We start from the raw sequence: 12,710 nt of genomic DNA on the forward strand, positions 1-12,710 counted from the left end.
ATCTGGCACGAAGTAGGAGTCACAAGACGGCAGCTGAACAGGTAACGTGGATGCTGAGCTGTAACAACAGAGCGCTGAAGAGGTACCATAGGAGGGGCTAGCTCTTTGGGGGTGGGGCAGATGAGGCAGGCTTCCTGCAGGAGGCAACCCTGAGCTGGGCTCCAAAGACTGAAGAGAAGCGCCCTGCGGGCAAGCGGGGGAAGGCAGAGGCGCCGGGTGCCTCTGGAGCAGAGGAAGGGATGGTGTGAGGCGAGACTGGGGAGTGGGCGGGGACTAGACCACGCAGAGCCTGTGGGCTGTGCCACGTTGGTCAGCAGTCAGGGCAGAGACACCTGATCACAATTTGAAGTTTATTAAGACCTTAAGACATAATCTTCTTAAGGCTCTAACAATGTATAAATAAATACAAATCCATAAAGAAGTAATTACGTTTGCCCAAGAAACAGGTTTGCCGTACTGATAAAAGGACCTGCCAGGGAGAAGCAGCGGAGGCCTGCCCGCCCCGCCCCCGGCCCCGCCCCAGCCCCGCCCCCCATCCTACCTGAGCTGAGCTTTGAGCTCAGTGAAGCGGGGCCGCCGGCTGGGGTCGTAGGCCCAGCACTTGGTCATGAGGCTGTAGAGGGTGGGAGGGCAGTTCGGAGGCATGGGCAACCTCTCCCCGTTCTCAATGCGACCAATCACATCATTGTTCTTCACGCCTTGAAAGGGCTTCACACCGTGCATCAGTATCTCCCACATACACACACCTGCGAGGCGGGGACGAAAACACAATGGTAAACTTAGCAGCAGGAGTGCGATTCCCACGTTTCAGGAATAACTTCATAGTTCGTACGACAGAACCTCCTGTGTGATTACGGGCACATCAGCCAAATAGAGCCGCATTCAGTTAGCTCTGTTATCAAGTAAGAACAGGAATACTAATTTAGTATGATGCGAATAATGAAACAGTATTATCAAGAAAAAACCCATTACTTTTCTAAGAGGTTTATTTCTCTAAAAAATTCTCCATTAGAAAATGGCCCACCAGCTACAGTGATATTTCATAGCATAGTTTAGTGAACCAATTCAAAAAAAAGCTGAATGCATTTCAGATTTCCCTCCACTTTAGTCCAACCTGCTTATCAGCACAGCAGCTGGCTTGAAGCTTAACAAAGAAAACCCTGCAACTTAAGTCTTATGCTTTCAGAATACTCAGATTCCTCTACAGGTTCCCATCACTTGGCACTCTGGCCACTCAGACCTGCACCTGAACACACTCCTTCGTGACTTGGCTTGTGCTGAATTCTAGATTCGATGCCTTTCATTTTCTTCTCCACCAGTTCTCTTCTTCCAGGTCCCTTTGTGAGTTTCCTGTGCTGCCTGCCCTGGCCCCTGGGAAGCTCCCGTCTAACCCACAGCAAGCGTGCCCCATACACCGGGTCCTGGGGGCAGAGGGGCTGTGACTGTCTTTCTGTATCTTCAGCACCTAAGATGCTGTGTGCCTCAGAGGAGGAAGGCATATACCATTATGCCATTATATCACATTAATGTGAGTTAGATCTGAAATTAGCCAAAAGTCCAACAACTTCAAAGTAAAGAGTGTATGACAAAAATAATGCCTTAGTTCTGCTTTTCTCACCAGAAATTATGACAACATCATTAGTAATAACACCACTGGGTATCATTTCTTGAGACCTTCATATGCCTCTGGCACCTTTCCTTGAAGTTTACACTATCTTTAATTCTCACACCTTACATTTCTTTAAAAACTGTATTTTATCAAATCTGAGGTGCCATGATTATAAGAGACACTATTATTTCATCCAAAAAGGGGGGGATATGCTGCCCACTAAGTTGTAATGTGATCCTTTGTTACCTCTTAGAATTATTTTATTCTTACCAAAGAGCGGTTTTAAACTCATTCGGATAAGAAAATAGCACCAATATGAACAAAACAGTCTACATGCGTGTAGGTGAGGACCCACATGACTAACACACCCCCGACTAACACCAACTGTGAAATGCCACTGATTGGTGACAAATCCTACTTCCAGAAATGTGAAAAAAAGGCATCTTAGACCCTTTGAAATGTGAAGTCCTCTTGAGAGGACAAGTAACCTGCTCTATGGGTCACAAAGCTGACAGGTGAGGTCTTGGGATCTGAAGCCAATTGGACTCCAGTGCCTTCTCCAATCATGTCACACCACTTCCTGTTTTACTGAATTCCTTCCTTTACCTAGTATCAGTTAGGGCACTAAATGGTTACTGAAAGTCAACAGCAAGGAAGCAGAAGAAGAAATGAGAACACGTACTTCATGTATGTAAAGTTATTTTTATTTATAGGAAAAAGAAGGTGCATAAACTTAACAGGGCATCTCCTGGGAAGCAGTTTAAAATCCGGCAGAGAAAATATGCACACAGGACTATTCACAAGATCTACACGTGAGTGTCTGGACACAGAGAGGAAGCGCTGGGAAAGCAGAGAAAGGGAGTCTATGCCTGGACGGCACACCTGCTACCTGGGGCTTCATGGCAGAGCGGATATTCCAGGTGAATGAAGAAACTCTTTCCAACCTCTTCCTGAAGGTTAAAAAGAGTTTCAACCGGAGGAGAAGGTGTCAGGATGAGGTGTCCAGAAAGAAGGAGTAACACCAGGAAAGTGGGGCGGGGATGGAGTGTCATCCACACCAAAAAGGTGAGTGATTTAAAAATCCGGATAAGGTAGTAGAAGTTAAGTACTGCAGAGTGAACGACAGCCACACTCTCGCTCCACTGGGGGCTCTGCAAGAATGCAGCGCAGGAGGACGACGACAGGGACGGACTTGGAGCAGGAAGGAGGGGACACAGTGGACACCAGAGCAGCAGCAGCTACAGAACATGAAGGGTCACGCTTCCAAGACTTGAGACAAGTCAGGAAGGGGTCAGATTCCAGAACAGAGATGAAGGGCAATCTTAGACATGCTGGATCTGCGGGCCGTCGCAGAACCGCACGGACAGGTTAACCATTTACGTCACTCACATAAAAGGAATGTCTGAGGCCGTGGAGACAGGAGAGAAGGGAGGACACAGCACCTCCCTGAGAGGGAGGCAGGCGGAGTGAGAAGGGGCTAGGGGCAGGACCTTGGGCCCCGCGGGCCCCGCCTGGGCGCACGGCACACGCCCATGTCTAAGGAACCGGGGAGGGCGCAGGCGAGCAGTGAGGGAGGCCAGGCAAGGGAAGGCAAACCAACCTACAGACTCTGACAACACACAGAGCTCAATCCCTCTCAGAGAATACGTGAACTGTAATTCTAACACGAAAGTTTTCAAATACTCACCAAACATCCATACGTCACTAGCTGAGGTAAAACGGCGAAAATTGATTGACTCTGGAGCCATCCATTTAATAGGCAATTTTCCTTTGGAAGCTAGAAGATTAATTTTAGAAAGTAAAACTTCCCTGTCACCTGCTCAGGAATCTAACAGAGCTAGCTGAGACTTTTAGTACCAAAATCTTTGGGAGAACTGCCTTGCACTCCCTGACGCTGGGTCATCTGGGGGTGACAGAGGAGAGGCAGGGAGCAGGGGAGGAGGGCGGCCCGGTTACCGGGAGGCATCAGCTCCCAGCTCAGTTGTGCCGGCTTCATCTACAGGCTGGAGGCCTGGCTTTAGAAATGGCCTGGTAGCCACACACAGTCAATTCTCATTCACGGTAGTTACTCTATAAGGTCGCTTTGAACACTGAACCACTGCTCCCGGGACAAATGTGGACATACATATCCGTACCTCACACAGATTATAACCGTAAGTCCTACAAACTTATCCTGGTAGGTTCTGACTTCTCTGGAAAATGAGGGATGGATGTGCTGCTGACCTGCCTGAGGCCCTGCTCCCCGCCACCCGGCCCCGCACGCAGGGGCCACAGCTGGGGTTCCAGCCTGCCCGACTGGCCCAGAGCCAGAGGTGCTGCCCCCCACTCGCTGTCCACCAGCCCAAACGGACACTTTGTCGCTGCCCTGGGCACACCCATGCCTGCCTATGAAGGCATCGGAGTGTGGATTCCGCAAGTTACATGTCTCAGCAAGCACACGAGCGTGCAAACACAGAATCCACAAAGTGTGAGGACGGGCTGTGCCACCACCAGGACGTGAAGGGCGGGAGGGCGACAGAGCACAAAGGACACTCTCCGAAAGCCTGGCACTGGCTCTCTTTAGAGGCCTAAGATCCTTCCTCTGTGCCACCTCCCTCAACATTCTTTCACCAGATACCAGCCCTCAGGGAGTCCTAATTCCAAAAGGCAGAAACAGTTTCTCAAATCCAGCGGAAGTGAGAGGGTGTGGCGGGGCGGGGGGGGGGGGGGGGGGGGGGGGGAGGAGGGGCTGCCGGCGCCAGGCGGGGACAGGCCCTGATCCAGAGGGCCCGGAGCAGGGTGCTAGGGTGCCGGGCTCTCTTCTATAAGCAAGGGTGCTCTCAAGACTTTTAATCGGAAGACAATTACATTTGTTTCATTAATTTTCTTCCACTGAACTTCATGCACCTTCATGACAACCGAGGTCAAAGCCTCTGATTCCCTCACAACAAATGACTCTCCAGCTGTGCTCCAGGCGAGGAACCCTAACCCCGAGGGGCTGTTCTCCTGAAGCCTGGCAGGATCTAGGCTTAGTGACCTCTCTGAGATAACAATGTGTGAACTCGTCAGTTGCCCACGTTAAGTGCTGTCTAGATGATGTAGAGTCTTGGCCACCGTGCTGTTTGGAGTTTAGCCCTTTAGTGGAATTCTAGGGTTTGGACTAGTCAGGATGTGAGGTAATAGGAAATGTATTTTAAAACAGTGGAAAGGTGGCTTGGTCGTTTTTAAATTAAATGACTACATAATCAAAATGAATAAACAACCAGACTTTTCCTTCCACATAAAAAGGATCAGGCTGTAGTATACAGAAAGCATTTGGACGGAGAACTGCCATCAGCTACAGTATAAAATGAAAAAGACTAATTCTGTACGTAAGATTAGGGCTCATCTTGCGACAATACGAAAATCAAACTGAGCAAGAAACTGGCCTTTGTAAAATGGTGGTAATAACTAGAAAATATACTAAAAGCGTAATATGGACTTATAATCCAAACCTTAGCTGAAGTACCAGGAATATGAAAATTAGAACCAAGTCAATCTGATTCCAAGATTGGGAAAACTGAAGAAAAAATCCCTTCAGCTAGAGTCCAGCTCCAAAGCTAAAGGATCAAAGTCTCTGGAGTCAGCAGACTGCAGATCTGTAAGTCCGGCGGCGTGCACTGAGCCAGGGCACCCACCACTCTGCGGGGAGGTTAGCCAGCTGTGTCTACGAAGTGGAGGACATCCCGGCTGATTCCAGCTGTTGGCTGCTAGAAATAAAGCTACAATGAACAAACACCAGTTTTGTATAAATGTGAGTTTTTATTTCTCTGGGAGAAATGCCTAGGTGTGTAATAGCTAGGTCATATGGGAGGTGCATGTTTAGTTTTCTAAGAATCTGCCAAACTCTTTTCCAGAGCAGCTGTACCATTTTACATCTGCACAAGCAATTTACGTTCTGTGTGTCTGCCAGCATTTTGTGTTGTCACTACCGTTACCTTAGCCATCCTGACAGGTGTGCACGATACCACCCCGTGGGCTCACTCTGCATTTCCCTGGTGGGTAACGTGCTTATGTGCCATCTGAATACCCCCTGCGGTGGAGTCTCTCTTCATATCTTCTGCCCACTTTCTATCTGTGTCCTTTCTTTTTTTACTGCTGAGTTTTGAGAGTTCTATCTGTAGTCTAGACACCGGTCCTTTGTTAGACATGTGGTTGGCAAATACTTCCTCCCACTCTGTAGTTTGTCTTTTCATCCTTCTGCCTGGGTCTTTTGCAGAACAAAACTTTTAAATTTTGATGAGGAAGAAGCTATCAATTTTTCCCTTTTATGTATGTTTTTGGTGTCAAGCCTAAGGACTCTTTGCCTGGCCCTAGATCCGAAAACTTTACCCCTATGTTTTTTCCTAGAAGTCTCATAGTTTTATGTCTTATATTTAAGTCTATGATCCATTTGAGTTAATGGCGAGTGAGTTCAGGTTGAGGGTCATTTCTTGGCCAGGGATGACCAACTGCTCCAGCACCTTTGTTGAGAAGGCTGTCTTTCCTCCACGGACCTGACTGTATACCACTGTCAAAAATCAGCTGAGCATATTAGAATGTACCTTTTTCAGAATTAAAAATCATTAAAGCTCCTGAGCCTGTTTCTGATTTGCTGCTCTGACTTCTTACCTTTGTAGTAAGTGCTGTCTTCCATGTATCGGGATAAGCCGAAGTCTCCTAATTTTACACAGTCGTTTGAGGACACCAGAACATTCCGAGCAGCAATGTCCCTGATAAGGAAGAATTTGGGACGATACATTTTAATACAAAGGAAAACCCCCACAAACTCATCTATATTATATAAAGACATACAGGTACTCTGAAAGACAGCTTATATACAATACAAACCAGAGCTTTACTATACACTGAAAAAGAGAGACACTCTTATTACTTTACTTCAAATATATTCCTTTTGGCAGATATTTACTCATTAATATGGTGATTATTACTTTGAATGATGGTGAAGAATATTCTCAAATAATGAAACCACTTATTAGTTTTCATGCAATCATATTGCCGGCTGCATTAACTGATAGACAGTACACGACCAGGGTGTGTAACTCTACGGTTACTAAAAAACCTCATTAATGAAAGTAAAATGATCTTTGGAACACTTGTAAACGATTTTGCTGATGCAGTCCGTTTCAGTGCCGGATAACAAAACTCTAACACAATGCAAGGCAAATAAGTTGTAAGGGCTTTAACTTGTATTCAAATGAGAGACCCAGATTATGAATAGAAATTCTGCAGAAGGCCAACAGATGTCACTCCTGGCGCTATGGTGTCCTGGAAAGTCCCAGGACAATATCTGTTTTAGGTCCATAGTGCCACGTAGAGGCTGTCAGTAGTATTTGTGGAGGGAATAATGGACCTGTTTCATACTCCACGTGAGGAAAAACCCCTCAAATCCATGTGTTCCCACGCCAGGGCACCACACTCGGCTGGGATATGCACAGCAGGACGTTTAGTGCCATCCGTGTACGAGAGTTGGGGGAACGAAAGGTCTCAGGGCACAGTGAGAACCTCTCCCCACCTCCTTCCTGCTCAGAGGCAGCTCACCAGCTTCACACCCGGGTCTCACCTGTGCACAAATCTTTTGCTCTCTAGGTACGCAAGGGCTGTGCTAAGCTGATAGGCATAGAGGATCAGAGATGCTAGATCCAAACTGTATTTCCTTACTTGCAGAAATGACCTCAGCTTTTTGAACAGTGACCAAAAAAGAAAAAAGAGAAAGAGTTAGTGTCAGAGACTAAAAATCAACAGCAGAAGAGCTATATTCAAAAACAGTGCTGATCATTTCCAAATGCATTTTTATGAGAATGGCTTCAATTCTACCCTAATAAAAAAAGCATAATGAAAGAAACATATCAGCTCAGAAATTATGGTTAATCATTCTTTACTTGAGATCCAGTTGCAAAATTGGAATCTTCATGATTCTAGACACATTTCTGAAAAAATACGGAAAGATGCTTCCAGGGAACGAATAAAGGCACAGTATAACATACTGCCAGATAATGAGAGCTGGAGAACAAACAGCTCCAGTTACCGTTCCAACAAGCCTCCTCCACAGCCACGGTCAGTCCACCTCCCTCAGACCTCCCCATGCCCCAGGCAGACCTGAGCACAAGGGGGTGAAAAGGAAGGGGAGCCAAGAGGTTCTCCCTCTGCCCCCAGGAGGTTCTGGGTGAAGAAGGATAAAAGGGTCCCGTGTTGGGTATTTACGCACTAGGCTTACTGGTCCTTACTATCGCTATCATGACTAATTCAGCTAAATGCTAATAATACAGCAAAGAAGGCTGATGAATTTAACACTCCAACCCTACAAAATCTCCTACACGAAGGAGAAATATTGATGATTTAAGCCAGAAGAATTAGCAAACTCTCCAAAAACAAAAGCAGAAAAATAATGTGAACCAAAAAAATCCGTAAACACTCCATTTTATTTGGCAAGGCATGGTAGAGGAAGGAAAGACACCGGAGAGGCCCTCAGATATTTCACTCGCCAACTCTGTTACCCAAGCTGAAGAGGACAGCAGTGGGAGGCGCCAGGCAGTGGCCTGTCCTCGGAAGGCAGGGCTGACGCCGTCACGAAGAGGATGACGGGCCCAAAGCACCCTCGGGTTCCTGATAACAGAAAACCCCAATTTTCATTAAAAGCAAGACTGTTTGGTGTCCTTCAAAGACGAAGTAACGTGTATAATGTGTCAGAAGGTTAAACTACTAGGTTTCAGTGCCACAGAGTCATGTGTAGACATCTCGAAAGTTGCCGTGTTTGCCCCAAGCAGGGGCCCACAGAGCAGCCTGGGGACACAAACAGAGGCTGTGTGGCTCAGCAGGCCCGGGTGGGACCAGCGTCCAGGCGGTGGTGATACACCGACTCAAGAGCTTCTGTGATCCAGACAGAGTCAAATAAGGACATCGGCCCACAGTCTGTTACTCACGTTTTAAAAAGAAACTGTGACTAACATGAGTTGGTCTGAAAGACACTGAAAAGTGAATGCTCAAAAAGATGAAGCAACTGTTCTGATCTACGTAAATTCACCCTTAATTTACCCAAACTCCACTAACGTTACTTCTTTCACTCTCAAACCCCTGGGCTTGTTCTTCAGACAACAGCAACAGAGAGGGAAAAAAGAACCGCTTGATCACCTGTTGCTTCCAGTCCTGACAAATCCTTTGGATGGGAAGACACTGCTGCCAGCACTGAGTTAGGGGATTACTTGGGAACTTACTGATGCAGACGCTCTACTCATATTCACTAGGGTGTATGTCGCACACTTCCCCGAGGGGCAGGCGGAGCGGGCGGGAGGCAGAGGTGGGGCAGGTACCTCTCCTAGCGTGCACAGCTCCATGATGATCCAGACGGGGTTCTCTGTGATGACTCCGATCAGCTTCACAATGTGAGGGTGGTCAAACTGACGCATTGTTACTGGGGGAAAACAGTGGTCCACGGTCAGTCTTTTGAAGATATTTCAGTTTCCTTTAGACTAGTTCAAATAAGACTCAAGGCATTTTAATGGGGAACTCCTTGGTAGTCCAGTGGTTAGGACTCGGTGCTTTCCCTGCCAGGGCCCAGGTTCAATCCCTGGTCGGGGAACTAGGATCCCACAAGCTGTGTGGCACAGCCAAAAAGTAAGAATAAAAAAAACTCAAGGCTAATGATGTGGCAACTGGGAATTCAATTCCACCGGTCAGGTCAGCTCACAAGTCGCCATAAATGGCACAAAAAAAGCAGACCCGTGAGGCACAAGATGCCACTGCAGTGAACTTGTGAGCAACTTTACAGGGGGACCTACTGTAAGAGCTAAGGGTTAAGAAAACCTCCTCTTATTTTCCACGGACAAATCTGACCTGGGGCTAACTTTCTAGGTTTTCCTTTGGAAATCTCATGAAGTTGGAATGTGTGGTTCATTTTCTAAGCAATACCCTTCATGGTAAAAACCACCCCTGATTGGTAAGTTGCAGATGAGGTGGGTGTGAGCGTGGGTGTGGCTGGGTGTCCCCTGCAGAGCCCCAGAGCCCACAGCCACGGGTTTGTGAGGGCTTCTGCTTTGGACCCGGGTGGCTCCTGAGTCCACCATTGTGGCCTCATCCCCTCACAGTACCTGATCACTATCAGGGCTAAGCAAACGAGTTCCCGGACTGCTGTGAGGACTTCCCTACAGGAGAAATGCTGGCCTGCTATTTCCAGTCCTGCACTCCCCTCAAAGAAAGTCTGATGCCAGATATGGCCTGTGGCCGTCACGTGAGTGTGACTGCCTCACTGAGCCCAAGATGACCAAGAGGGCCCTGCACATATACGCACATACCTATGTGTGGGTGTGTATTTTTAAGTGTGTATACATTTCTAACATCTAATATCAGGGCTAAGAAGCTCACCTGCACAGTACACTGACTAGGATTAGTGAGAAGCAGGACAACCTTCACAGAACTCCAGAACCTCAAAACGGGAAGTGACTTTACATGTGACCCACTGCAGTGGTCCCCAAAGTACCTGGACTTCATAGACTATTGAAATGAAGAAAACTTTTTTAAATTTGGGGGACCAATACAGGGTTGATTTTTGTTTGTTTGTTTGTTTTTGTTTTTGCGGTACGCGGGCCTCTCACTGCTGCGGCCTCTCCCGTTGCAGAGCACAGGCTCCGGACGCGCAGGCTCAGGGGTCATGGCTCACGGGCCCAGCCGCTCTGCGGCATGTGGGATCTTCCCGGGCTGGGGCACGAACCCGCGTCCCCTGCATCAGCGGGCGGACTCTCAACCACTGCGCCACCAGGGAAGCCCTGGGGTTGATTTTTATGATGCCAAGCAAGGACATTAGAATCACAGCAGGAGCAAATATCTTTTAGTATCCATTTTAGTATGGAGCCCAGTGTGGACTGCAACTCAGTGCTGGATACGTCTGGAGTAGACAGGCCTCTCACTGTTTTCACTCTAGACACCCTACAGCCGTCCCTCAGTATCCACAGGGGATTGGTTCCAGAACCCCCAGGGGGAAACCAAAATCTGCAGATGCTCAAGTCCTTCTGAAAGACGGCAGAGTATTTGCACGTAACCTACGCACATCCTCTTTATACTTTAAACCATCTCTAGATTACCTGTAATACCTAATACAATGTAAACGCTATGTAAATAGATATCAGAGCGCAGCAAATTCAAGTTTTTGCTTTGTGGAACTTTCTGGAATTTTTTTCCCAAATATTTTCAAGTGAAGTTGGTTGAATCTGCAGATGCAGAACTTGCGGATATGGAGGACTGTATATCCTACCAACGCACCCAAGGATTACACTGGCTTCTTGCAAAGTCACCCCACATTCACTTGAGAGAACTGAAACCCTTAAGGTATTTTCTCCCCCTCAATTTTGCCTACATATTCCAAGAATAGGACCTGGTAGTTAAAAACAAACAAACAAACAAGCAACCCTCCCCACATAAACACCTGGCACAAAATCCAAAACGTATCACTGAGTTTCATCCTGTCAATGCAGTTCATCACTTACGTATAATGGGATATTATCACTGAGTTTCATCCTGTCAATTCAGTTCATCACTTACGTATAATGTGATATTATCACTGAGTTTCATCCTGTCAATGCAGTTCATCACTTACGTAGAATGTGATATTTCTGGATAAACATTCAGGAACCCAGTATATTCACTCATTTTCAATTGACTTACCATCATTTTTGGTTTTATGTTACCCTTTACAGAAGTAATTATTAAAAATACTACACAGTACAGGGCTAAGAGGAGAATCTTGTGGTCACTAGGAAACTCTATCCCTGCTGAACTAAAACCCAATAGGTGTAGCGGTTTGACCTGTTATTCATCCACCCGGGGCAAGGGGCTCAGGCTATAGGGGCGGCTCTTTGCTTTTCACAAATGAAATTTCACTGGAACAGTCTTGCTCAGCCCTTTACGTGCTGTCTGTGGCTCTTTCACACCCTGATGGCAGAGCTGAGCAGTTGTGCCAAGAGACCATCTGGCCTGCAGAGCCTAAGATATTTACTATGTGGTCCTTTATAGAAAAAGTTTACTTCCCCTCTTACGTATAGAGCCTGTCAAAGCCCCACAGGATTTTAGGTGTACTACATCCATCATGTTTCTCTGAAATAACAGCCTTTCAAAAAGAGAACAAGGTTAGTTTGAACTGACTACTCCTGTGAAACTCTAAAGTTGATTTCTGTAATGGTGATTCCAAAGCCCTACAGAAATCACGATACAATAACTGTTCATAAAAATTTTAGAGAAGGAGAAGCCGTTTTAAAAATGTGCATTTTTGAAAATATATAATGCACTTTACCACAAAAGGTAAGGCGGACAGGCTGTTAGGTAATGATGGCTGATATATATTCTGTGTTTTCTTGGCCTAGATGCCCTGAAGAAAGAAGTCATCACCAGGCCTTGTCTTGTACTTAAGTCAAAGATCCAGGGACAGGACTAGGATTTGCTGCGACTTAACTGATGAACTCACAATATGACTCATCCATGACTTGTGACTTACTGGACTACTGGGTGGTAAATGTTTCTGAAATTCAATGTACATGTGATGAAGGGCACCAAGACTCATTCACACGACCAGTGGCTACTGAGCGCCTTCTATGAGTTAAGCCCTGTGCTGTCTCTGGGTCTGAGCGGTGAGCAGAAGAGAGACGTTCCTTGCCCCACTGGGGCTTAAAGTCTAGAGGGAGACAGAGACAAGAGTAACTTTTAAACAGTGTGTGCGTGCGTGTGCGCGTGTGCGCGTGTGTATGTATATATTTATTTGTTTGTTTGTTTGTTTCGGCTGCACCCGGTCTTAGTTGCAGCATGCGGGATCTTTGTTGTGGCATGCAGGATCTTTTTTTTTTCTTAGTGGCGGCATGAGGACTCCTAGTTGCGGCACGCATGTGGGATCTAGTTCCCGGATCACGGATGGAACCCGGGTCCCCTGCACTGGGAGCGCAGAGTCTTACCCACTGGACCGCCAGGGAAATCCCTAGACAATGCATATTTAATTATGGACACTTAGAAAGGGAAAGAGCAGGGCCCTGTGACAAAGCCTCCTAAGGAGACACTATTAAAGTATGTGGTCAGAAGGGACAAGCCGAACGGAAGCAGGAAG

At 46.9% G+C, this 12,710-nt stretch overlaps 1 protein-coding gene across 13 annotated transcripts in view; it reads right to left on the reverse strand.

Annotated features, from left to right (window-relative positions):
- Positions 1-12,710, reverse strand: part of PTK2 (protein tyrosine kinase 2) — a 252,784-nt gene that overhangs the window by 49,782 nt on the left and 190,292 nt on the right. For all 13 annotated transcript variants that reach the window (XM_073794833.1, XM_073794836.1, XM_073794834.1 and 10 more), the window contains 5 exons: positions 8,938-9,038; positions 7,191-7,306; positions 6,239-6,339; positions 3,297-3,386; positions 542-746 (listed from right to left, as the gene is read on the reverse strand). In XM_073794833.1, coding sequence (XP_073650934.1) covers positions 542-746; positions 3,297-3,386; positions 6,239-6,339; positions 7,191-7,306; positions 8,938-9,038 — 613 coding nt within the window. The remainder of the gene's footprint in view (positions 1-541; positions 747-3,296; positions 3,387-6,238; positions 6,340-7,190; positions 7,307-8,937; positions 9,039-12,710) is intronic.

Source organism: Tursiops truncatus, chromosome 17, assembly GCF_011762595.2.
Source record: "Tursiops truncatus isolate mTurTru1 chromosome 17, mTurTru1.mat.Y, whole genome shotgun sequence".
In the NCBI taxonomy this organism is placed as follows: Eukaryota; Metazoa; Chordata; class Mammalia; order Artiodactyla; family Delphinidae; genus Tursiops; species Tursiops truncatus.